Genomic DNA, 27,033 nt, shown 5'->3' on the forward strand with positions numbered 1-27,033 from the left:
TCTCAAGATTTGAATCAGGAAGTAGTATTGGGTCAGCCTGTGACAAGGAGTGGTGTCTGGAAGGTCAGGGAGGGTTTCTGGCAGCAAAGGAGCATACTGTGCCAGGCTTCCTGAGCAAGAGTGGTGACCCCCTCCTCCCTCCTCCCTCCTTCCAGCAGCTGAAAAGAGTCCAGAAACTGCAGCTCCTCCTTCCAGTGACACTTCCAAACATTTGCAAGAGCCAGTCATACTCCAGGTGAATATTTTCAGACACCAGGAATGAGCTGATCTTTTGTTTGTATAAATAGACCATAGAGCAAAGGGTAAAATATGGCAGCGTTTTCCCCCCAATCTTGAACTTGTTCTTTACATAAAAAAACTTAATTTTGTATGGAAATATGCAGGTGAAGGCTTTCTAGTTTTATTTCAGATCATGGTTTTGTTTTTAAAAACATCTTAAATTTTCTACTTTATTACCAATGATATTACTACCTAGAGCTACATTTTATCTCTTCTATTTCTCTCTCTTGAAGGTGGTAATTTATAGGTTTCAGTAGGCCTTATGATAGAAAGAATATCCAGACCTATCACAGCCTCAGAATCAATTCTTAAAGCCAGCCAGAATAATAAAGTAAAAGATGCCCGAGTTTGTATTACATGCCGATCTATGGCAGCATATGCATATAAATTTGCTTCTTAATGCTGTACACATTGATTTCTATGACGTTTTAGAAACTAGAGCCAAATGCTATGTTTTTATTCTTGGAAAATACAGTGATTTAACTTGCTCTAGGTTTAGACAATTCCAGTGTCTTGTTTTGGAGTTTTTAGGCACTGAATGCATGAAAAGGGAATGTTTCTATTTTGCCACCACCATTATGTTATCTTTTCCAGTGCAATTACAAGCTAATTCAGGGCTCTTTGTGTTAGACTAATAGCTTCTGATTCGCTGCTGTCACCCAGTACCTCTTCATGCACTTTTAATAACATCTGCAGTGCCCCCAGCACTTACCTACGGTGAGCATTTTTCTCTAAGTGGAGACTCATCTTTGGCAAATCATTAATGGAACATCAAAAAGATCCCATCTGTTAGAGTTACATATGGCTAAGATCAGAATTATCAAATATCTCATTTTTTTCTTTATTCTTTTTTTTTTCTTTTTTTCCCTTTCTTATCCACACAATAAATGTAGTTGTCAGCAGGATAAGTTCATGCGCCGGATAAGGTCACAATTTCATTTAGTGACAACTTCCAACAGTACGAACTTACAAGGTTCGATTTATTAAAGAGTCAGAAGGGATAAGATCACTCCATGGCCAGCCTGATTTATCAGGGTTTGACTGGAGTACTTGAATAGGGAATGTCGTATTTCAAGTTTATGTTCAAAACTGTAGTTTAGTGTGTGTTATGACTGTATGACTCAAAAATTGAGAAGGAAAATTAGAAAAGGTATCCCTATAGGGCGATTTGTAGCCACTTACCAGGAACTATCATTTCCTGCACCAAACCATGCTTGGAGATGGTTCAACATAGCATCATATAAATGGCACTATTTGTCTTAAAATGCAGATGAAACATGCTGTTATTAATGCCTGAGGAAACACGCATATAGTGGTGAAACTGCGGTTTGGCTGTGAAGATAATCAGCAGTGAAATGATCATCTAACCCTCTTATGTATCTGGCGGGCAGCTGTCAAATGGTTAAACCATAAAATAGCAAGAGCTCTGCCATACTTCAGCCACCTTGGCTGACTTTGAAAATGTTTTGAGATTTTTAGAATCTTTGAGCGCTTTTTGAACTCAGCATGACTTCAGGGCTGTCCATGTTTGATACCATGATGTATAATGTTTTCCAACCATGGAGGAAATACAAATATGGGTTCTGACGCTATAGCCTTCTGTTATAGGAAAGCCTGATAAACATTATGAGCTAATTCATGTGGTCTGCTTTAAAATTTGGTTATATATTTAAAACCAAGTTCAAACCAATCCAAATTTTATTTTCAGCAAATGAAATAGGATCTTCTGTCATCTCATTTATTTGCAACCATGTCCGTCTATGAAATCCGAGCCTGGAGTTAAGGGATGTTCTGTAAATACCATATACATTTATGTCATCGACTTAATACTGAATTCAGTTGAAGCATGATGGCTGATAACCATGCTAAAAGGCCCGCATCTTGTCTGTTCCCCTTTGGAATACTACAGTTTTCATAGACTTTGCTTTCTAAAGAGGCATCAAAAGGACCCTGTTTAAAAGAAACAAAAAAATGGCTTGATTGTACCATCAATAAAATAAGATTTGAGGGTATCTCTCTTTACTTTTAAGTATTTCTTTCCACCAGTGAATTTCTTTTATTTGCTTAAAAAAGTGGCTTGATATCTTAAAAACTGCAGTATGTTTGGTAGTGATTTCGGACTTAGGGCTTTTTTTTTTTTAAAGTGAGGCTATCATAAGTCTTTGAGTAATCACAGACTTTTAAAAGTATGCATTATCAAGAAGATAAGAGAAACAGCCCTCAGCACTAACAATATTATCTTTTACCAAAATTGATTAGTCCATCCTATGTGTCTCAAATATTTTGTGTGAACTTACCCAGCATGTTAAAAAAAAAAAAAAAAAAGGCTTCTTTTTGAGGAATAGCTGCAAAAATATGAACTGGCTGAGAGGAAAAATCTTTATTTTTCATCCTGCTCCATATTTCACAGATGAGGTCACATAAGTAAATGTAGTAAAATGCTGAGCAAATGAAATATATGGTTGTTGTAATACAAAGAGAAGACAGATATTATGGCAACTTTTTTTGTCCTTAAAATCAACTTTAACTGTACTATAATTAAGTCTATGAACTTAAGAAAATCTTCATCCAATCAACTATGTTCAGTTTGTATTTTGCAATTACCATATGTCACAAATTATATTGGTTACCAGAGGATAAACAGAAATTAAAAACTATACCTGTAGTTCAAGATGCTCATATTTCTCTTGAGGTGAAAAGGTTTATCAAAGGGAAAGCACTAGGGAATCATTAACTGCAAAATTGTGTAGCATTGGCTTGTAAATGCCATGGGAGTACTAGGGAAGGAGAACTCGGTCTGTTCTGGAGTTCAAGACATCTGGTGAAAGAGAATAGCTTTGGGTTTGATTTTGCAACATTAATAGAGTTTGTCAAGGCAGCCAAGGTACAGAGTGTCTGCCGGGTAGCAAGAACAATTCTCAGAAAGATGGAGGTTAAACTGGACATGAGGAGGAAGGTGTAGTGAGGAAGGCTTTCTTGACTGGAAGGAAAAAGAATATATTCTGGAGAGCAGAAAAGAAAGACACTGTGGAGCAATGTTGTGGTCAAGATTCAGGCATAGATGCTCAAGTTGGGACGGTCAAAAGGGAGCTTGTACCAATGAGTGACCGTGGAGTTTTAGTAAGTTTATCCGGACAGGGATTTGGAACCTGATATGGAGCTGTAGAGTGAATTGAGGCTGGTTGATAATCTATATCTGAGTTGATGAACCCTGGGGAATGCTGATAAGAAAGGTGAATCCAGGAGATATTTGAAAGGGAGATAAGCCAAGGTGTGGGGAGTATTTTGGATGGAAGTGTTAAGAGGGGATGTGACCACAGGCACTGGTGAATGGTTAGATGGGATGATGGTAGTATGTGGACATGCTCTTAGAATGCTTCAGTGTCTTTTTGGTGAAGTATTAAATATTGATTAGGCACTTTGCTGGTGTTATGTGAATTCATCCTCCCAGCAGTCGTATGAAGAAGATACTGTAATTTCCTTTTTTGTATGCAGACACGGAAGTTCAAGGGGTTAAGGATCACACGGCTTATGTTCAGGATCACCTGGCTTGTTTAATTGACTCTTCTCCAGTTCAGTTTTGAACTCATTCCAGTCTGTGGTTTGGCCTCCCATTCTACAAAACTCCTTTCAATCCAGATACCCATGATTTCCATCTCATCAAAAGGGATCTTTCTGGTTCTTTTCTTACTTTCATAAATTGTCAGATTATTTGATTCATCCCTCCTCCTTTACATTTTCCATCAATCCACTGGCTGCTATATCCAGTTTCTTTTCTATTCTCTTGTACTTCTCCAGAGTTTCTTTTTTTCTTTTTTAAAGATTTATTTATTTACTTGAAAGAGTGAAAGGGAGAGAGAGCAGGGGAAGGGGCAGAAGGAGAGAATATCCAAGCAGACTCCCACTGAGCATGCAGCCAGACACAGGGCTCAATTCCACTACCCATGAGATCAGGACCTGAGCCAAAACCGAGTCAGATGCTTAACCAGCTGAGCCACCCAGGCACCCCACTTCTCTTAATATTCTGTGCCTGCTCCTCTATCACTCTGCCTTTTGAAGATCCTTAGAACTCTGTCTTAGGCCTTCTTATTTTATTGTGATATATTCTGTCCTGGATGAACAGTCTCATGGTTTTCATTACCATATGCAAACCAGTTTTAATTAATGAATAAAATACCAAAATTTATCACTCTAGTTAAGACCTTGCTTCTGAGTCCCAGGCTTGCATGTACCTCCCCACCTCTTGCCTTCCTTACAGCCACTTTTTTTTTTTTAAGATTTTATTTATTTATTCGTGAGAGACAGAGAGAGAGAGAGGCAGAGGGAGAAGTAGACTCCCCAAAGAGCAGGGAGCCCGATGAGGGACTCAATCCCAGGACCCTGGGATAACTACCTGAGCTGAAGGCAGACACTCAACCGACTGAGCCACCCAGGCACTCTACTTACAGCCACTTTGACCTCAGTATTCCCAAACTATAACTCCTCATCTTATCCTTAAATATTTTTTTTCTTGCATGTGTTCTTTATCTTAAAAGGTACATGACCATTGGCCCATTTGCTTAAGCCAGATACCTGAACATTATTGTTGGATTTTCCTTTCCCTAACTCTGATAATCTAAATAATCACTAAGTTTTATGATGTGTACTTCCCAAGCCTATGGATTACCTTTCCTGAAATTTGTCCAAGGTCTAGGCATGTTTTGTTTGTTGCTTTATGCTTGGGCATAACCCACTGTCTGGTATTTGGTAGATACTAAATAAATATTAGTAGAATAAAAGAATGAATAAACTAATGTATGGAGGCAAAAAAGCATGAATAAAAAAATCAAACAAGAATTGGAGCTTTGCTTTCTGATTTTAGAATATCTGATCTTTTCAAGTTAAACATCCATTTTTATGATAAGCTTCTGGACCTGGGTCTTTGACCTACAACCCCAGTGTTCTTTTTAACTCTCATCATATATCTGGGGAAAGAAAATCATGGTATCATGGGCACTTCACCAAGTAGCATGTGAGTGCAAAACCCTCTTTACAAAGGACAAAGCAAAGACTCAGAAAAGATAATTTTTCTATTCAAGGCCATTTAGCTGGTTATTGGATAGAGCTGACTAAAAGTTAATCTTGTTTTTAGTCCAATAATGTTTCCTCTATTTCATGACACTAATCTTTGAAAAAAATTAAATATTACATTGTTAAGCAACATCTAAGTTAAATTAAATATAACTTCCATTTATACAATGTCTTATTTCTTGATCATTAACCTGTGCAGCCTTGGTAGTGTGTAAATGCTAATTGTTTGCATTGTGCTTGCAGTTTTCTTTAATGCTGTTGCGAATAAATGAATATTTTTATTTAAATACTTCAGCAACAGAATGGATTTCCCCAACCTCAAAATAGCTTCCTTACAAGCAAGAAAGGAGACTGGGATTTGCCTGTTTGCCTAATAAAGTTGAAAAGATTAACTTGTTAGCTTGAACTGTTACTGGACCTTCTGTTATGGTCATGTTTAAGAGCTCATAAAAGTAGTTTTGGTTTGCTTAAAATTTTAATGCACGGTCAAAGACACCTCAAGAACTTTGGCGATATTTAGGTATCACTTTATGATCTGCCCTAAGTTTGTAGTTCTTAATCCATTTAAAAAAAGAGCTACTTATAAATCCACAGGTATAGATAAGAAGTCACTGTTTGACTGAGTCCTAACCCTTTTCAAATGAAAAATGTCAGTGGCAGAAAGAGAGGATGAATTACTTTTTTAAAAGGTTTTCAAAGATCCTCTGATTTCTCTGGTATCATTTAAATGTGACACGACTTTTTTTGTGTGTGTAAAAACAAGCAAATTATTGGGGCATCATTTTTACATTTTTAACTAGTGTTTAGCTGAGGGATTGAAATGGTAAATTGTAAAGAAATTGCTTAAAATTTAAGTAAATATGGTTGAAAAATTCAAAGAACTATCAGAAATTAAACAGTTTCTTTTCAAATAGAAAAAAATGTCTTAAAGATTTAAGTAAGTATGTTAGCACACATGAATATGAATGTATACATTGAGGGGTATTTTCCACCGAGTCCTTCTTGACATCATAGTAGATTGTTAGCTATCTTCTGTCTTAGAGAATTTTGTGAATAAGACCTCTGATTTCAATACATTAATCAAAAAGATTGTGCAAGGATGAAAAACATTCAGGGGAAAATCTCAGAAATGGGGTTGTTATTCCACCTACAGAAAACAAATTATTATTGTTCCATATTCCCTGGGCTCTGGATTTGATACATAAGCATTAATATATTATTTGTTGCAAGTATTCTATTTATAAAGCTACATTTCAGAAGCTCAGACTTACAGAATCTTTTTTGGGTCCATTTTCCTAATTACTGATCATCTTTAGTTACAGATACATCAGAATGAAAAGAAAAGGGGGGGAATGTGTGTGTCTGTCTTAATGAGGTTAATGAGTTCTTCCATTTTTAGTGTATTTGACAAGTGGAAGAGAAAAGAAGTACGAGAAGAAGGGTGAATGGAGGTGTTGTCCTTGAATCGACATTGTTTACTGTGAATCTGGGCTTGTTATTTCCATCGTATCTCAATTGTCCCAATACAGATAAATTTATATTTTCATAATGGACATAATGGAACCATGACACAATATATTAGCTGACTGTGATTTACATACTTTGATTTTGGTTTTCAGGATGAGCAATAATAAAAACGTGAAAAGTAATGTCTGGTATTTTAATTGGTGTTAAATGGAGGAGACACAAATGTGAAGAAATAAAGGAACGCTCTAACAGAACTCAGGTTGATGGTATTGCTTTTAAAAACATCAAGATTAAATTTACATATTTAAAGTTATAGACTTGAAAAGAAATTAAGGCCAGAGTAAGGCAAAAATTTTATAATATATTACCTACCATGACTTATATATCACTTAGAAAATGTAATTACTGAACACATTCTGTTTTATTTAGAACTTTTCTCAGCTATCTGTTGTATGTGGGTTTCCATTTATACTTCTTATTAATCCATTCCTTCCTATTTTCATGTTTACTCTTGAGCAAGGTGAGAAGAAATACCAATAAAAAAACAATAAATTATATTATTAAGATTAATATTTTGAAATATAAACCTTTTGCTATGATAATATGGTATGGTGATACTGTCAGGACATAAATCTCATAGACTTAATTATTTAAAGAGAAAGACTCCAATTTCTGGTTGAGATTTTGTTGGTTTGTTTATCCCAAACAGTTTTTAGGCTGATGGTTATTCTTTGAAGTTTTGAAGACTTCATTTATTTATTTTATTAATTAATTTATTTCTTAAATAAATTTCTTAAGCGAGCACTTGATGAATTCCTACTTTATGCCAGTGTGTATACTGTCTTTACTTCTTATTTCCCTTTAATGATCCTAATGTAATAATTTGGAGGGAATGAAAGGAAGAAGAAAACTGGCTGTTTCACATGTATTTTTTGTCCAAACTCTTTTAGTAACATAGAATCTACATCAAGTACCAAATATAAAAAGGTAATGAATTTGATTAAGCATTTTTTTATTTGGAAAAATGTACATCTCTACTTTTTGTACATGTAGATATTTTATCCCTGAAACTAGTAATTTCAGAAAATTACCAAGTGCTTTCAGAAACTCTCCAGATGTTGTTCACCACGACCCTTGAGCAACTATAATGAAGTTATTGCATAAGGTATATATCTTTAATTATAATTTTTGGTTACATTGCTGATCAAATATAAAATTTTAACCCTGCGCCATTGTCCTCATGCTTTTGCCCACCTGTTTTGGCATTAGAGCAGTGCTTTTTGAGGAGGTGTTATTATCTTGGGTCCTTCAGGACTTAACTAAATAGAATTGACTTCCGTAGATGATGTGTGTGAAAAGGTGCAAGAAAGAAATTGGACTAAATTCCAAATACAATTCTAAGAACAATTTTTATTTTCCTCTCAGGATAACAAGATCAGTTGTTTTTCAGACAGGCATAATTAATTCTCTTACCGTGAAACCTGAGAATATTGAGTGCGTAAAGCAAACGCACAAAAAGAGGAAGCCGTGGGTAAGGCACACGTGAGAGCACTCCAAACACCTCTTGTTTTCATTGTCTGCAGGAGAGCTGGAGGTATTTCAGAAAGACGGAGAACGGAAAATCCAGAGTCGGCAGCAGCTTCCTGTGGGAACAACCTGGGGGCCGTTTGCTGGGAAGATGGACCTGAATAATAATTCCTTGGTATGTGCGTGTTCTGAGATGGTTGACTCAGTATTTTGTCAGAGCTCAGAAATTATCTCTGCTTGCTTCCCAGGGAAATCACTAAAAATAACAGTTTGTTTTTTCTTTTTCATGGACCACAAAACTTGGATATTTTCCAAGTGGTTTGTCTCTGACAGTAATACAGACAGAATTTAGAAGGAAACAGGTTAATCATACTAAATGGTTATTTAGTAAGGTAATTTATAAGGTTGTTGCTTTATCTGCTTAGCCAGACTAATACTACTCACACTTAATAATATATACAAATGCTTTTATTTTTAAGATGACATAAATTAATTATCATACACTGCAGGCTTACATGAAGAACAAGAAATAAACAACCTTGTTATTCCTTGGTAATATTATTTGTAACTTTAAGAGCAAAGAAGAATGATTAGCATCATAATTTTTGTTAACTTCTTTGGAAAATCTCTGTAAAATCTTCCTCTAGGTAAGATTATGTAGATAGTTGATGAATTCAATGTTTTAAAAAGTAGTGGAAAGATGGGATGTGTGGATACATTTAAACTTCATTTCTTAATTGGATATTCTAGTTTTCTGTTGCTGCTGTAGCAAATTACCTACCACAAACTCAGTGGCTTTAAAACAACACAAATGTTTCATCTTGCATTTATGCAGGTCTGAAGTCTGAAATGAATCTCACCAGGCTTAAATTCAGTATCTGCAGGGCTGAGTTCTTCTCTGGCATCTCTAGGGGGTGAATCTGTTTCTTCCACTTTTCCGGCTTCTCGGGCTGCCCACATCTCTTGGCTCATGGCCCCCTGCCATCTTCAAAGACAGCAATGGTTGATTGAGTCTTCGTCATGTCCACCTTCTGACTCTGAGTCTTCTGTAGCCCTCTTCTCACGTTTAACAACACTTGTGATTAAACTGGGCCCACCTGGGTAATCTAGGCTAAGGGTCCTATTTTAAGGTCAGCTGATTAGCGATTTTAATTCCATCTGCTCCCTTAATTCCTTTTTGCCATGTAAAGTAACATTCTCAAATTCCAGGGATTAGGACATTAGGACCTCTCCTATTTAAGTGATAATACCAGTGATAAAACTTGAGGAGAAAAATGTTTCATTTAGGAGAGCCACAAATTATATATATATTATATATGTATATATAAATATATACATTTATATGTTATATATTTATATTATATATTTGATATTAATTAATATTTAATATTTAATATTAATAAATATATATTTAAATTATATATTTATATTATATATTTATATTATATATTTAATATCAATTGATATTTAATATTAAATAATAAATATTTAATAATGATAAATATTTAATATCAATATTTATTAATAAATATTATATATCTATATTATATATTTATATTATATTATATATTTATATGTAATATAATATATAATTATATATAATATAATATATAATTATATAATTATAATATATAATATGATATATAATATAATATATAATATATTTTTATATAATATATTATATATTATATTATATATTTATATTATATTATATTATTTATATTATATATTATATAATTAATTGTAATTATATATTATATATAATATATATATTCATATATATATGAAATGAAAGTCTATTCATATATATATATATATGAAATGAAAGTCTTTCTAAATGCCACTTATATGGGACGATCTCATGGCTGCTAAATAACTCAGTCTACACTGTGGGACATAAAAACTCCCAGAGGGGTTTTGACAAAGGTACTGAACTCAGCAACATTGCATTCCTTCTTCAGTTTATCACATGAAAGAAATTCTTCCTCAAGTTATTATGTGCAAGAAACTGGTATTTGTGGATTTCTGCTTATTCAGTGCCATGTGGATGAGACAGAGGTTATTGGTTCAACTAAAAGTGATGATTGCAATAAATAGGAAATATCTGTGTCACTAAACTTTTAAACAACATGAGAGATTTTAGGGTGTGATTTTTTTTTTTTTTTTTTTTAACTTCCTAAATCCACACATTTGTCCATGAAAGGATGACGTAGGAGTTTCACATGTATTTAAGAACTGAACAAGTTGATAGGCCAAGCTAAATGTTTAATAATTGGGGCAATTTAATTCTTGGTGGTCCAGGGCACCTACTTCAAAAAGGCTTTGAGACGTGGCCCACACACACTGCAGTCCTTGGTTGGTTGAATTGTATTAATAGACTGTTCTATTGACTCCTTTGAGAGAACAATATTTACCACACAGATTTTTCAAGCAAAGGCAACAGGAAGATTGCCTACACACCAAAGGGTGAATTAAATGCTATTCTAAACCCATTTTATCTGGAGGTTTCTACTGGTTCTCTAGCTTTACTCAAAAAATGTTTTAGGCAATCAGATACTTATTTATCACTGTATATCAGTCACCAACATAAGCTTTAGTTTTTTCTCTGATATTTGTTCAAAAGTATACTACCACTGAAGTCCACCTTTTTCTGAAGTAAAAGAAATATTTTCCCTTATATCAAGATAATATCTGCATGAAAATTCAATTTTTGATTAATCCTTATAGAATTATCTATGTATCTGTTTATATATATAGGGTGGTAACTTTATACATTTTTAGTATATGCTAAATTGTGATGTGTGGAAAATAAAACTATTAGCAAAAGTTGAATTTTTCAATGAAATAATTTCTTATTTTTTTAGACATATTTTTTAAAATACTCCTGTACTAATCTAAGGCTATTTTATGCCGTATTTAATATTTTTTAAAAGATTCGGTTTATAGATAACAAAGTTTTCAAAATTTTTTATATTATTAGAAGACTATGAATACTCTTCAAGGTATCAGAAACCAGTAGTGGGTAATAGATTTTAAAAGAAAATAATACTCTAGTTTTCTTCTTTTGTCTTAGGGTTTAAATTTTTGGTATATGTGATTCCCTTATACTGTAGAATTTTTCTCTACTTAAAGACATAGTCGCTTTGCCAAAATATACTTTAAAATATTTTCCTGTTGTAATAACATTCTTTTCCAGAAATTACTTTTGACTTTATGTCATTAAATAGTCCTGGTACTACCGTTGATACTACCATTCATGCTGTGGAGCAGTTTGCTGACACACACTTCATACTCATTCTTTCCTATCCACTGTATAAAGAATCCATAATCCTCAAAACAAACCTGCAAATATGGGTCTATTTAAAATTGTGTCTTATAGATAAGAAAATAAAGGATCAGACCTTTTGATTCCAGAATTTGCACTTTTAAAGACCATACCACATTGTCTTCTCAAGAGCATCTGTAATGTGATTTGAATGTGATAAAATTGTTTAGGATTTCTTCACTTAAATTTTAAATTTATCCCAATCTCTGGAGAAAATGTGCAAAGATCAGAGGTGTGTTCTCTTTTTTTTCTTTCTTTAGGCAAAATATTTGTGATGGTACTTTATGGGCTGTTTGTGCAGTTATGAGTTAATTCAAAGGCTTCTGCAATTTCATTACCTCTATAATTTGGACAGGACTTTAACATGTATTTTATATCATAAAGATAAATTTTTCCTTATCATAAAATATATAGCCTCCTAACCCTTCCTTACCCAACTTTGAATCAAAATTTGGAATTAGCATACTCCTCAAGTGCTTATTTGCCAACCAATGTAATGTAACTCTGCTCAGACTCCTGGTGTTGGCTCAGGACATTCAGCACACTAATTAATCCAACACAGTAATTAATTGAGTCACCATGCCAGATGTCAAATCCTTTTTATATCTTTCAAGTTCCCATCTTGAAATGCATTAGCAATATGCACCTTCTGCAGGAAGCCTTTGCAGACCAGGCATTTGGATACATATAGAACATTTCAAGAATATAGGCTATGTAGAAACACCAAACAAATGGATTTAACAAAAAGTTATTATTGGAATTATATAACACACCAAACATACAAATAATCTTTTGCCTACACCCCATTATCTTGTTAGATACCTCATGTTACTGCCATTATTGAATCATTAAAACAATATGTAGTTAATATAGTCATTGGAGCAGATATGGATCAGAGGGAGAAATAGAAGGAGAGAGGGAAAGAGATTTATTATAAGGAATTGGCTTATGTAATTATGGAAACTGGTCAGTCAAAAATCTTCTGTGTGCACCACCAGGCTGGAGACCCAGGAGAGACAACAGTGCACTTCTAGTCCAAAGACTGGTAGGCAGAGACCCAGGAGAATGGATGGTGCCGATGAAGTTTGTTGCTTGGAGAGGCCAGTGTTTTTGTTCTTTTTAAGCCTTCAACTGGTTAGATGAGACCCACCCATATTACAGAGGGCAATCTGCTTCTTCCAGAGTTGAAATGTGAGTCTCATTCAAAATACCCTCTAAGGTAACACATAAAATTAAGGATCACAGGCTTTCCAAAGGTCTATGCTATATTGTCAGTTTCAGTTTTTTCAGTGATAATTATACATACCTGAATGGACTGTTAGCCAGTGAATGATCCTAGTCTTCTCTCCAAAATCCCATCTCTGCACCAAGGAATAACTAACATTAAATGCTATCATGGTGACACAAACTTCATGTTTTTAAAAGTCTTGCAATTTTATTCATTGAAAATATCAAAGGACTACTGACAAGGAAGACAATTTAAAAATCACTTTAAATTGTGATCAATATTTGTCTTGGAGATGTTTTAGAATTTCTATACTTATATATTGTGCCTTTGAAGTTTTCCCATTTTCTCCCAAGGACAAAGGTCTTTGTTATATGCTAAATCTCTGCTATGTTAGCATGTGACGAGTGCCTAATAAGTGTCAAACGACAGTGACTATTGGGAAGATTGGATGTCTGGAATTTAAATGACATTTGCCCTCTCTTGCTTTTGAATATATCAGCTGTCAGGAGCTAACTAGTCTAATACAGCCAACTGCTGGAATTATACAACATGCATACTTAATTAAATAGAACATAAATAAAGTCCCACATTACTTACTACATAATAGTAAATTCATCACAACCTGTTAAATTCAACAAATAAAATCTGATGGAGAAGTCTCATTTTACTGATGCTGTTCAGTCAGGATAGATTGTTATATTTACCTATACGGCATTTGTGACATTCAATTCTACAAATGAGAAATACACATATAAAGGGTGTTATAGACAACATTTCATTGACTTAACAATGAAATAATGCAGGCATTAAATTTCACCTTAAACTTTTTAAGATAGTTACCATCATTAAAATGTAGTTGAGGAAAGAATCAGAAGTTCCTGTTAGGAAAATATCAGAGTTATTAGATATCTCCACCTCTCTCCTTCCAGGTCTAACTCTTCCAGTACCAATCTCTGATCCCATTCATTGCCAAAGTCTTCATAGTGTACACACCCTGTAGCAATACACCCCTACCCACGTGTCTCTAGCATTCATCTGTATAGTCAGAGGCTGCATAATGGAAGTATCTGTGACTTTCTAGTAGAGGACTTTTTCCTGAACTAATGTTCAGCCAATGAGGGACAGAAGTGGGTGGATAAATGCCCCCGCTTCCTTGCCTCTTTGTTCTGAAAAGTGTTCTACATCATCTCTTAGAGTTTGCCAGTGCAACTGAGCTTCACTTGGCTTTATAATGCCTTCTTTATGGCCTGCCTTCTCTTTCCTTCTCTTTCCTTTACGTCTCCATACCTCTACTGAAATTTTGTGAGATCGCCTCCCCAGTGGACTCCTTGCACTTAAATCAGTCTCATGGTAGGTTCTGGAGAAACCTTACCAAAACAGCCTCTAAGATATAATAATGAAGTAAATCTGAAAGTAATAGCCAAACTATTGTTGAGATTCTAGCAAACATAGATTTCTTTTAAAATTTTTATTATTCAGGTTTAGACTTCTGCCCCTGGCACATAAAAGATATTCAATAAATGCTCTTTAAAATAATAATCTAATCTACCATGAGCATTCTGATGGACCCCATCCATATCCTCCCATCTCACCATCTCAATGATATAATTTATAATTTTGCCAAGGCATGACTTTTTGTCGGTCTTACATTTCTTTTCATTGATTTTGACATTGGGAAAGATCTCTTTCTTTTTAATATTCATTCTAATCTAGGCTCAGGACTACCATACTTTCCTACTTCCCATATCTCTCTGGTTCTTGGCTCTTTTGAATTTAACTGTGCATGTTTCCCAAAACACTCTGGCCTTTCTTCTCTTCTCCCTCTGTTCCCAGTGCCTCAGGGAGCTTATCCACTTGCAAAGCTTCAGCTACTAATTTACAAATGACATTTAAATTAAAAAATCTCTAACCTTGGCTTTTTACCCTTTCTCTAATAGCACATTTCAACTGTTTTGTAAGCCTTTCCCACTGACTTGCTCCAAAGAAATGGTCGCAAGGAGGGTTTAATACTCTTGCCCCAGATTGCCTCTCTACTCTTCTCCCTGACTTCCAGCTTTTAGTCACCTTTGATCCTAAGTCTCTGTCTGCATCTCCTTTCCTACCTCTGCAAGAAGTTCATGCTGAAAGTTTTTCTGGGTTTTGTCTCCGTTTCTATCTTTCCTTCTCTCACATCTCAAATGTCCATTTATACACGTAGTCACCCATGCACATGCACACACCCCTCTTCTCTATTGCCTGTCTGTAGCTACTACCCTTGCTTTTCAATTCATCTTCTAGGATTCTTGTTTTCACTTCCAGAAACCAAGGACCATAACTCCTGCCTTCTTCATGTCTGCTCTCTTCTTTCTGTTCCTGCTGCCGCTTTAGTTGAAATCTCCATCTTTTCTTCCCGGATTATCACAATAATCTCCTTCTGTTCTTTCTTCCTTTCCTTCTTGTCTCCTTTACCTTTTACCCAAATCACAGTATGTCCTAAAAACAAAAGTAGTGTCGGTTGATTTTTTGTGTGTGTGGTTAAAATCATCCTAAAGGTCACAAGAGAACCCAGACTCCTTGGCAAAGCCAAGGAGAGCCTTTATGATACTCCCCTCCTCAGCTGTGACCCTTTTCCACTCTCAGTGTGGAATTTCGGTCAACATCAACTACGTGGAGTGCTCTGAATATACTTTCTTCTCGCATCTCTGTGCATTTGGCCATGCTGTTTCATCATCCTAGGGAGCCCTGTGTTCCCGCCTGCTGCCCCTCTTTATCATCACACTGACTCCAATTCTTACTTAAAGGCTCAGCTCATGTAGACCTTTCTTAAAGTCTGGGATAGATATGGGCTCCTCAATATTTCCATGATGCTCTAGGTCCACTAGGATAAGAGCATTTATCACACCATTGTGTCTGTTTCCTTGTCTGTCTCCCCTGCAGGCCTATGTGTCTTGTATCTTTGCATCCTTTCTATGTAGAGCAATGTCTGGCTTAGAGCACAGGCCCAATAAATAACCTTTAAAGAATTAGTAAACCAGTTCTTTCCTTTCACTTCTCTCTAGTATCAGTGAATGATACACATCTCTTTGTTCAAGATTGTTACATTATCCCCACGTCTTTGTACCTGTTTCTTTTGTTTTCTTGGGGATCTTATTTGGTCTGCCCAACTTAGCAATACAATTACTGTAGTTAATACCATCTTGTGTCTGTTTTTTGTTTGTTTATATGTTTATGTTTATTCTTAGCTGAGTGTAAGACTCAGTAGGGCAGGTTAACTTTATTTCTTCAGTTTTTACCCACTAAGGAGATATGCCCATGATGGTTTCTTGATAAATATTGACTAATTTCAGTGTAAGATTTGTAACCCCTGGAGCGGTTAGGGAGGATGCTGTGTTGAACCCTTTGAGGCAATTACGATTTGTTTACAGTGGAATCAGTTTTAGATCCCTCACTATGACATGGGTGAAGGCCAAGAAGGTGTTCTGCTCTACCATGCTTTCTGTGAAGTCTCATCCAGCATCTCTCTTTCCAGTGACAATCCATCTGGGAAATTCCATCTGTCTCTGCTTGGAAACTGAGGTGGCAGTCGCCCACTGTGAGCAATTTTCTATTAACTTCTTGGATAAGATCAGTCAGATTTATACAGAATTGATGGGAACCGTAAGAGCAGGGTTGTTCCAAGAGAAGACAAATGTACTGATTCCTCTAATTGGGCTTAAGCCAGTTTCATTCACGGATGCCCTTAGGTTCTAGTAGTGCAAGGACTTATAACCTGTTTAATTGTAGTCTCTTCCTCTTGGGAAGCGTTGGTGAAATTCATTATTGATGGAGGTTGTAGATTTGTCCCTTAGGGAGGCCAAGATCCTGGCTTCTCTTATACTCTATCTGCTTTGTGGAGAATTAATGGAAACTGAGTGGAAGCAGCACAAAGAAGACATGAGACAAGACATTTAATGCAGCAGAGCCTTGGAAAGTGACATATTGGTCTGGTTTTTAGAATTAGAGTAGGTTTCTTGTTTGTTTGTTTGTTTGTGGGAGAGGAGAGAGTTTGGTATGGAATCCTACATTGGTAAAGGCATCCTATAGAATGTGGGTCAGAAAGGAAGAAATGAAACATCAAAGAATTATTTCACAATTCAGATCTATAGAGGCAAACCAGACATGTCAGTTGCATATGGATCTGGAGGGACTGATTGTATTACAATGTGGGCACACCAGTGATGTTGGCAGTGGATGGAATTATATTGTAATATGGGAAAATAATGTTGGAATGAAAATATGAGTTGTGCCTTTCCTGATAATTTGTACCTGCCTCCAAGACACACATTTTGTGTGTAGCTAGTCTCTCTACTAATCTCAGTCTCTCTTTGATTTATTGTTTCTTCTGATGGTGAAGTCTTTCCAGGTCCTCTGTGTTTGGACTTGCATTTTGAGAGTGGGAACACAAAGACAATTTCTTGTCATTCCTTGTTATATGTAGATCTTGGCCTACCTTCTTTATACCTTAGTCACCTGTGCCTGAAATTTAAACACATTTTTTGCCTTTGAATTATGGTAAGTAGCTAAACCTATTTACCTCTACTTAGGCCAAATTTAAATAAACAAAAAGTATATTTTTCTTCATGTGAGATTATTCGTTGTTGCTTTTCTCTAGGACTTAAGAACTTTTATTGAATATGATCTTTTCAAGGAATTATTAAAATGACTCCATGTTATGCTGTTAGTGTCTAGAAGGAGTAGCTATTCATATCATCATGTGACCAAAGTTGTTCTACTAAGAATATGTGTTTAAATTTGAAGAGACTAATAAGTAGCACTACCTTTCTCACAGAGTGAAGGCATTGAAGACACAGTCTGGCTGTTGGTTTATAGCTCCAGGCACTCTTTGCAGAGTTGTTCCTGCTTGTAGATCTTTTTCATACTTCATGGTCCCTCAGGGGATGGAGACAGAGTCTCTGCTCCCCAAGGGGAGTCTGTCAGATTCTTGAGTGGGGAGGGAGTGTTTTGTAAAGTATAACTCTATTGTTTTCATAACACAAATTATAGAATATAAAGCCTGGAAAACATTTTGGTTGGAGGAGAAGTCAAGATGAGAAAGGACTATGAGGAACAGTTTGAAAAGTTGATCAAAATTTTCTTCTGTTATTTGCTGATTTATCTGCATGACTTTTTTTTTTATAAAGATTTTATTTATTTATTTAACAGAGATAGAGACAGCCAGCGAGAGAGGGAACACAAGCAGGGGGAGTGGGAGAGGAAGAAGCAGGCCCATAGCGGAGGAGCCTAATGTGGGGCTCGATCCCATAACGCCGGGATCACGCCCTGAGCCGAAGGCAGACGCTTAACCGCTGTACCACCCAGGCACCCCTATCTGCATGACTTTTAAAGTCTTTCTCTTTGTTTTTGTTTTTTTTTTGAAGAGTTAGCATTCCACAAGTCTTTTTAAAACAATTGGATTGACATTGTGCACTTACCGATTATTTGCATGGTTATAATAAATATTGTTCCAATGTTATGAGAATTTAGCGGTGATCTCAGCTAGGCATGATAATTAATACACTCAGTAACTGAAATGATAACTGTGAAAGAATGGCCTATTTTGTATTTCTTCTGTTTGGTCTTAAAAATCAATATGACTTAGGGATAACTCGAAATATGTTATAAAATATTAGACTCTGTTTTTAAACTATGAGTAGGTGTTCCCAGGACACCATTAATCAGATATAATTTAACAGTACCTCTCAGTTGGCATTGACAATCTTTTTAGTATCATATGAGGTTTTCCTGGTATAGGAAAGCCTGTGAGTATGACCTGGTCTAAGCCACTTTTACAAGGCTCCATGATGGTCCACAGGCAAGAATTTTTGCATGTATTTCTAATAAGAGACAAATGAAATAATATTTCTTCAGTGCTTTTGGAAACTTCTGAAATTATCTGAAAAACTCTCTTCTGGAATTAATATATCCTTTGTTAATTTGCATATAGAATTTTAAATAATTATTTTTCATTTGATCTTATATCACTTTCCATAAAATCCTTTGGCTTAGTTTGGCAAAACAATGGCTTCTTGATTCTAATAATTTGTATGTCTTTTATGCCATTTTATATGTGTTATATCTCTGTTATAAAGGTCAGGCACTCAGAGTGAAGCACAGGGCTGTGTGTGTAAGCTTTGTGGTTTTTCTCATACTCTCTGTTCTCAGTTTCTGAGAGTCAGAAATGTGAGCACAGCTTATCTAGATGTCTCTGGCATAGTGTCTCTCACAAGGCTGCAATCACCACGACAGTCAGGACTGTGGTGTCATCTAACTCTCAACTGTAGGAAGATCTGCTTGCAATCTCACTAGCATGGCTATTGACTCAGTTCTCTGCCTCGTGGGTCTCACCATAGAGCAACTCACGGTCACGGCAGCGGCTTCTCTTTGAGCAAGTGAATGAGAGAGCAAGAGAATGAGCCTAAGATGGAAGCCACAATCTTTTTGTAGCCTCGTCTTCTATTTATTAGAACTCAGTCACTAGTCTGGCCCACACTGAAGGAAAGAGAACTTCACAAGGGGTTGAAACCAACGGCTGGTTCATGGGAGCCATCTCAGAGTCTGTTTACCTCTAAAGGTAACTTGCATAGTTATCCGACCTCTGGATAAAGAAGGACTTTCAAATAATAAGAGCAATGGGAGAAATCACAAAAGGAAGTCAAGTAAATATGAATAGAAAAAAAAATAAATTGTACGTTATAAAGCATCATCACTAAAATCAAAGATTAACTGATGAGTAAAAGACAGTTGTGAAAATGAGATCTATTTTATTCTTACTTTTGAAGCTAAATAAGGTTTTCCACATGGAAGGTGATTCGTATCTTCTTGATTAATTTATTTAGAAATTGTGAGGAATAGAGAAAGATGAATTAAAATATATGAAATGGAAGTTATACAAAATCTAGTGGGAATTAGAAACCAGAAGCAGGTTGATTGCTGAGTGTTCCTTCTGTCCTTTAGCAATTTTGGGAAACATACACTAACACATTGTAAAGATCAGAAATGGGAGAGAAAGTATGAAAAAGAGCCCATGATGTGGTCAGAGTAGCCTGATTCTACTCCCAACTGTTATTACCCAAAGTGGATGTGCTATCTTGGGTAATCACAAATGCTCTCAGTTTCCTCATTTATAAAATGGATGTTATTATACCAGCTCAAAATCATAGAGTTGTTGTAAAATTATATAAAATTATATGCATTTAGTCACTTTGAAAAAATATACAGATTGTTACATAGACCTAGATTACTTTTTATTATGCCCATGAATAGAAAATAGATTACCCATTCCTTAAAACACCACCCCCTCTCCAAGCAGCGCACCCAGCATTTTCTCCTCTGTCCCCTCTCTCAACATATTTGAAAAGCACTTTGGCTGTCATTGTACATATACATCTTCATACACTTGTGCACACGTGTATTTTTACACACACAGACACACATACTTATTGATTAGCTAGCATGAGTCTTCTGAGAACTCATAGTCTAGCGAAGTACAAGGTATGTACTTAGAGTATTTATCATCTAAGTACAATCACCAGAGAAGCAGAGCAAAAACATATATATTTTGAGGAAGAGAAAGAAAGGTTAAGTGATCAAACTGCTTTTTGAATTATCCTGGCTTCTTTGTGTTTTCTTTTGTAAGGAGTTAGTCTTCAGAAGGCATTGCTCAGGTGTATGATTGGGGATTTCAGACAATTGGAAAAGTAATTTACCCTGTCTGATTCACCCTGTCTGATTGAGTTAGGTTTGTATTTTTAAAACGTTAACTCAATTCTTGCATTATTTATGGCATTTTAGAGGTCAGTATAGAATGGAGTGAATAAGGCATTCATAACACAGGCAGTGACACGCCGTGAAATACGAAGAAATGGGGACAGAGTTCAGAAGAGCAAAGGCATTTCACGTGCCTTAAGTCTTAGATTTTATTAAGAAGTCAAACAAATACCGTTTGTTTCTCACTACCCTACATGTGAGCATTGTCCCGTGGACAGGAGCAGCAACAGTCCCTTGGGTTCGGATGCTAATCTCAGATGCGGCGTCACCACCTTGTACCTTAGAGTCACTGCTTCTCGGGCATGTGTGGCGTACTGGTCCATGCGAGGTGCCAGGCAACGTCCGCAGGCACATCTGAGACAAGTGCCAGGTCCCAACTACATGTTGAATGAAGTAGCTACAGGAAAAAAAAAATAGCATTTTCCTTCATTAAGGAAGTTCGGTGGTGGTGGAAGAAGTTCCATTCTTTTATCTGAATATTGTCAGCAAGGAACATGGGCAGCTTTATAATTGTTGCCTTCCTTCAAAACCTTCTGAGCATGACAGCTCTGCAGAGGAAGCAGACACTTACAGAAGTGTTCCCCATTTCACTGATACTCCAGGAGGAGGGGGGCGGGGAGGTGGGGGAGAGTGCGTGATGGGAGTCAAACAGTGGTCGGCTCCTTGCTTCATTAATCAGGTGGAGGCACTCTGAAAAATGTTTCTCTTTGGTTGCAGCCATCTATTTTTTGGTGTTAATCTGCGCCCTGTGGCAGGGTTTTGTGAAAGGAAACAATGAACAGTTGTATCACCCCCCTCCCCCAATTGTTGTAGCCCCTGTCAGAAGGCTCCGAGGATGATGCAGGTCTGTATCAGCCTGATAAGGAAAAGAGGATTCCAAATGGCTTTGGAGAGCATCTGTGGGAGTAGAGTATGCCGTTTTGGACTAGACGAGCTGTGGAATACAGCAGAGGCCCTTAATGGGATCCTAAGGGTTCAGTGCCAGACCTTCTGCTGCTTCTTGAAGATTTTCGAAGGAAATACTGTGATGGTGAAATTCTGACTGTCAGAGGGGCTGAGGTTTCAAGATGCTGTTTTAAGTTGCTTGTTCCATAATCTGTGATTAGTCAATCCAGGTCAAAAAGACAAAAAAAAAATAAAGGAAGGAAGGAAGGAAGGAAGGAAGGAAGGAAGGAAGGAAGGAAGGAAAAGAAAACCTCAAGAAAGTTCCCAGAGTATATATGGAAGTCACTTTTAATCTGCTGACAATGAGTTTCCATGCCATTGTCATCGTGAACTCTGTGCAAGTGGCCAATGCATTTTATATACTGTAAGTTCCTATTTTATGGCTAGATGAAATATGAAACTATCTTTTATAATGCTGATTCCATTTTGGCAGGCCTTTGGATCCACATATGGTTCAGCTAAGCTGTTTTGGAGCCTAATGTACCTTTGTTATTTATTGAGATTTTTGTAAAGGGGATAAATGTGCTATTTTTGCTGTGGATTAAATGCCCCCCCCACCAAAAAAAAATTCATATAGCTAAGAGAATTCTGGTGAGCTTTAGAAACTGATCTATAGTTCCCAGGACAGCTAAAATAAAATCATTCTGACCCATGAAGAAAAACAACTAAAAGACAGCTGAAGCTCAAGCAAAATAGAACCAATATTTTATAGTGTACCACAATAATAAAATAAAAACTGAGAGCAGTTACTGCATGGGGCCTGAAAAGTTGGTATCCTGTTAACAGGCTGTTATCCTTAAGTTTCTTTAGGCTTATAGATTCCGCTGGTTTATTCTTTCATTCATTCCACTGTTACTCTGGCATGTGATAAATAAGCATACAGGCATAAAGAGTCAAAAACAAAGTGGTTGTCAGAGGGCTGAATGATAGGCAGTGACCTCACATACCAGGGAGAGTGCAGTGCTCCTTTAGGAACTTCGTTGCCTAGAGGTGAAGTGTGCCCCTCAGTTGAGGTCTGACTGATAGGGGGAGACTCCCACTTCAACTTTAATCTCCTTGTTTTGGTGAGTTTAACTCAGACTCTTAACTTTTGTTTAAAAGAATGTCTGCGTGTAAAGATAAACTAGAAGGAAAGTGACATATTTACCAGTGTCATTTCAAAGCACAACTTTTTCTGCCCAAAAAAGCTCTGGAAGGAGAGATCTATTTGGATAATAATACTCATACTTGGCATTTGTGATGAGCAATCAGATTTTTTTTAAGTGGTGATTTATTTTTATTTGAAGTTAATCATTAGATAAACTTGCTAGAAGGGGCGTAGTCTAAACTTCTGGCCACTGGTTACACAAGGGATGAGATAAAAGAGAGGAGATGGACCCATTTTAATTTGTCACACTAACCAAACTGTGCTTTCCAAGGTGTGTGTGTGTGTTTAATCTTTCTTACCAACAAATGAGAGCGTAGTAGAATATTATTTCACAACTATTTTCATGGTCTTTCCCTGCTGTTATTTACAAGCAATTGAATGACTAACATCTATTTCTCAGATACATTGTGCTAGACATCTTGAAAGAAAACTTGACTCAACATTGTGTGTACTATACGGCAGGAATTCTGCTAAGAAACAGGGACACAAAAATCTGCATTCTTCTCAAACAGAACTACTTCTTGGATGAGTATTTAAGTAAACTGAATTCTACCCAGAGCCTTTATGTATTGCTTCAAACAAACATAATGCACAAAAGGCCATATTTATAGGCACCCAGGCACATACACACACATGCAGTAAATGTTTGATTTTTAAGCCAACAAATAGAATTGATATTTTAATTTTATTTTGTTTATATTCTTAAATTTCCTAAGTAAAACAGTCTCATGAAGTAAACTACCCCTATGTTGTCCAATGAGTTACACAAAATCGCTCAATATTTTTCTTGTCATAGATTAGGCAACATTATAAATGTTTCTGTAATTTCATTATTGCTCATAATTTCAATATTTTATCTTATGGCAAAACACACAATTGCCAAATTATCATAAGGATGTTTTAAGCAATAGGTAACTTGGAACAAGTGTAGAGCATTTAGGTAAATAAAGCTGCAGGATGAAAAAGATGTTTATAGTTCTTGACCAACTGGAACATTATGTTGAGACTCAAGTGGGTTAGTGGCAAATATGGGAAGGAAAAAAAAAAAAAAAGAAAATGTAGGAAATGAAAAAAATATGCAAGCAGTAAAACTCAAAATTCTCTCATATTATTTGATTTTCTGTCAGTTTTCATTTCTTCTTATTCTGTATTTGCCATGACCCTGAATTATTGAGAACTGTCTATAACCGTCATTGTAATAGTATAAAAGTATTTTGTGATTTTGAAAGACTTAAACAATTTAATTGGGATGAGAACTGAATCTTTAATTTTTAGTGTTTATCTCTAGACTTAAGAAATAAAGTGGTTTGGGAATAATATTATTATTGTGAGGTATTGTTAATATTTGCTACAGACCTTACATACCACTCACATTGTAGGGACACGGGGTACTCAATCTTTATTATTTGTATGCCTCCATAGCCTCTGAAGGCTTGGAAAGAGAAGCAAGTCATCTCCACTCAGTTGGTTTGACAACATCCAAAGGAATGGGGAGGCTACTATTTTAGTGGCATCTTCTTGGTAGTTCTTTAATTATCTTATGCAGTTATCCTGTTTCAAAGAAGGGAAATCAGTAGAAACAAGTACAGTCCATTTTAGTTTATCAGTTACTACAAACTTTCACTTACCTTATTTTACTGTATTCCTTACCCTAGTTGCTTCTGAAATGCATTGTAATGTGAGCTGAATGGTTTTTTACCATCAACTAATACAAAATATTCATAATGTATATAGCACTTAAAAGTTTCTCAGTAATTTGCTTCCATTTAGCAGATGTGACTCCTCTCAGAATCCACATGATCCATGTTGACTAAATGTGAAATAATAGAATTTTTTTTAAACTAGTGAACCTAACGTGGTATAAGTATTATATTCTATCAGCATTTCACGTGGATATTAATATTACAGAGAAGTGCTTTTATCATTGGGGTATATGGAAATAAAGCAGATTCCACTGTGAAATGACTGAATGCTCCCTAAAGTTGCTTAAGTTGGAGCTTGAGTTTCTTTATAATGCTTTAAGAATGTTGTTTATTGAACGCAATTGATATATACTAGAAAATTGATAAAAAAGAGGTAACTTCATAACTCCACAGGCATTAATTACATTTTTATAGTTTCCATTGATATTTATAATGCTCTTTATGCCATTAAAAATCTGATCCTAAATCAGGATGAAGTTTGTTATTATTCTGTGTGCTCTTATTTATGAGATGGTAGGTGAGACTTCTTTAGAATATTTTCTATTAACCATGCACTCAATGAAATATAATGACTTCTGAAATAGCTAAAGAAAAGAAGTGGTTTTTTTTTTAAGTGACAATGTAATTAAAGGTGCTGCAGATTAAAAAAAAAAAGATGCTTTAACACCAGTATTTCTGTCAAAATTCTTGAAATTAACTGCATTGAATTTTTAATACAGCAGTGTATCCGGATGAAATTCTATCCATTCTTGTACAAAGAGATCACCTTGGTTTCAAGCACTTAGCATCCAACATGGCTGTTCTTAATTTGTCATTGAGATTAGAATATGGAAAATTGGGTTAGAAAGTAAAAACTAGCCTTAAGCTTTTTTAAAATGAAGAATTTATTTAATTGAGTCAGTCCAGATCTCCAAATTCTCCCTCTAATTCTTTGTTCCCTCTTTAAAGAGAGACGGTACCACTGTTTTGTCTTTGGTTCCTGTGTCAGGGAGTTGAGAGGTGAGAGCAGTGGGATTGCATTTTCAGGATGCCACATGTGCACTCTTTGATCTGGGGTACTATGTGCCTCAGGGAATAAGTCCAATCTTGATTTCTTTAGTCAGTCATCCACTATCAGGGACCACTGCCCTGATTAGCAGGCTGAAGAAAAAGAGCATATTGTGGGTATATGTTACAAAGATGAAAAATAGTGATGAGCCTCTTGGCAACAGAGTCAGTCTCTAGTTTCACTATATGGCATTTGCTTTCTTTTTGCATAAATCACCTTAGCGTGTGAAGGAACAAAAACCAGTATTTCCATATGTTTTTCAACAAACTGATGATTTTTTCCCCAGATAGTAGTTTCCTTTCTTTGTTTAATCTGTTCCTTTCAAAATGGAAACTGGAAAGAGAATTAGCAGGACGCATTGTGGTAGTTGCTAAGCGAGATTCAAATATAGCTGTGCCTGCTTAACATTCCTGCCATTCTGTGAACCAAGCCAATGGCTAACTCTTGTGAAGCGTTCCATGTCTGAAACAGTAGCACCACACCTGTGCTCTGGCTATCTCTTCATCTAGTGTTACATAGATGTAAAATGGTTCTCTGGATCTGGAGAGCCTCAGTATCCTTCCGTTATCCATCAGTGATGTCCCTCCCCAAAAATTAGGGTATAAATATTTTCTGAATTTTCTCCCTTATGTTCTCTTTTCTTTGGTCAAAGTAAAGGACAGAATATCTCCAATCATATGAGGGTACTGGTTGATGACAACTAATGTCTTTGGTCTCTTTAGATACATATTTGGGTTTTGTCCATGTGTGTCATGTATTATGGAATTGAGGTGGAAATGGAGGCTCTGAGAAGAAAACTAAACAGGGGTTAGATATCCTTTGTATCTAAGTCTTCACCAAATCTCACTAATCCATTTCAAAATTAAATTTATTTACCGAAAAAAATTTATTTTTGTGAGCACACTTTATGTAGAAAAATGCAAGTATAGATATAGTTGTATCATAAATACTTATGGTATGCTCATGTCCAATAGAAGTTATTTACTATTGTATTTGACCTTGATGATGGGACCAGTTTGATAAGGTTAAGGTCAATGACTGCATTATTTTTAGACAAGATACAAAGTGTAGAATGTTCTGTTTTGCTTTACTATGTTAACAACTAGTAGCATTTAGAGTTCTCTGTGCCCTGCTGATTTAAGCGATGCATTCATCCTGGGTGATTATCCAAAAGATTTCAGCACCTGTAATTAATCACCCATTTGAGAAAAGAAACGCAAAGTAAGATATAGTTTGGCTTTTCCCCTCCCAGAAAAGTCTAGACAGAGTGTGAATAAGAAAAATAACAGTGCTAGTAATAATCATAATTATGCTTTCAATATATATGAAAAAAATCACTGAAACAATCTTATGATCACATTTACTAATTAATGCCCTTATACTGTTTGCTTAACTTTAAATGTTGTGTCGTAGTGGTAAGAAGAGGACTTGTTATCTCTGTTTTATACAAGGAGAGGGAGTAGTGACCTCTTTAGAGTTTAAAAGTAAGTTTCTAGCAAAATCATTTGT

The 27,033-nt window shown here is 35.7% G+C and overlaps 1 protein-coding gene across 4 annotated transcripts in view; it reads left to right on the forward strand.

The window, feature by feature from the left end:
• The window catches only part of ZFPM2 (zinc finger protein, FOG family member 2), a 443,324-nt gene that overhangs the window by 213,549 nt on the left and 202,742 nt on the right, over nucleotides 1–27,033 (forward strand). For all 4 annotated transcript variants that reach the window (XM_026495581.4, XM_026495582.4, XM_044382651.3 and 1 more), the window contains one exon: nucleotides 8,400–8,518. In XM_026495581.4, the coding sequence (XP_026351366.1) occupies nucleotides 8,400–8,518 (119 nt within the window). The remainder of the gene's footprint in view (nucleotides 1–8,399; nucleotides 8,519–27,033) is intronic.

Source organism: Ursus arctos, unplaced genomic scaffold (genome assembly GCF_023065955.2).
Source record: "Ursus arctos isolate Adak ecotype North America unplaced genomic scaffold, UrsArc2.0 scaffold_6, whole genome shotgun sequence".
Lineage (NCBI taxonomy): Eukaryota > Metazoa > Chordata > Mammalia > Carnivora > Ursidae > Ursus > Ursus arctos.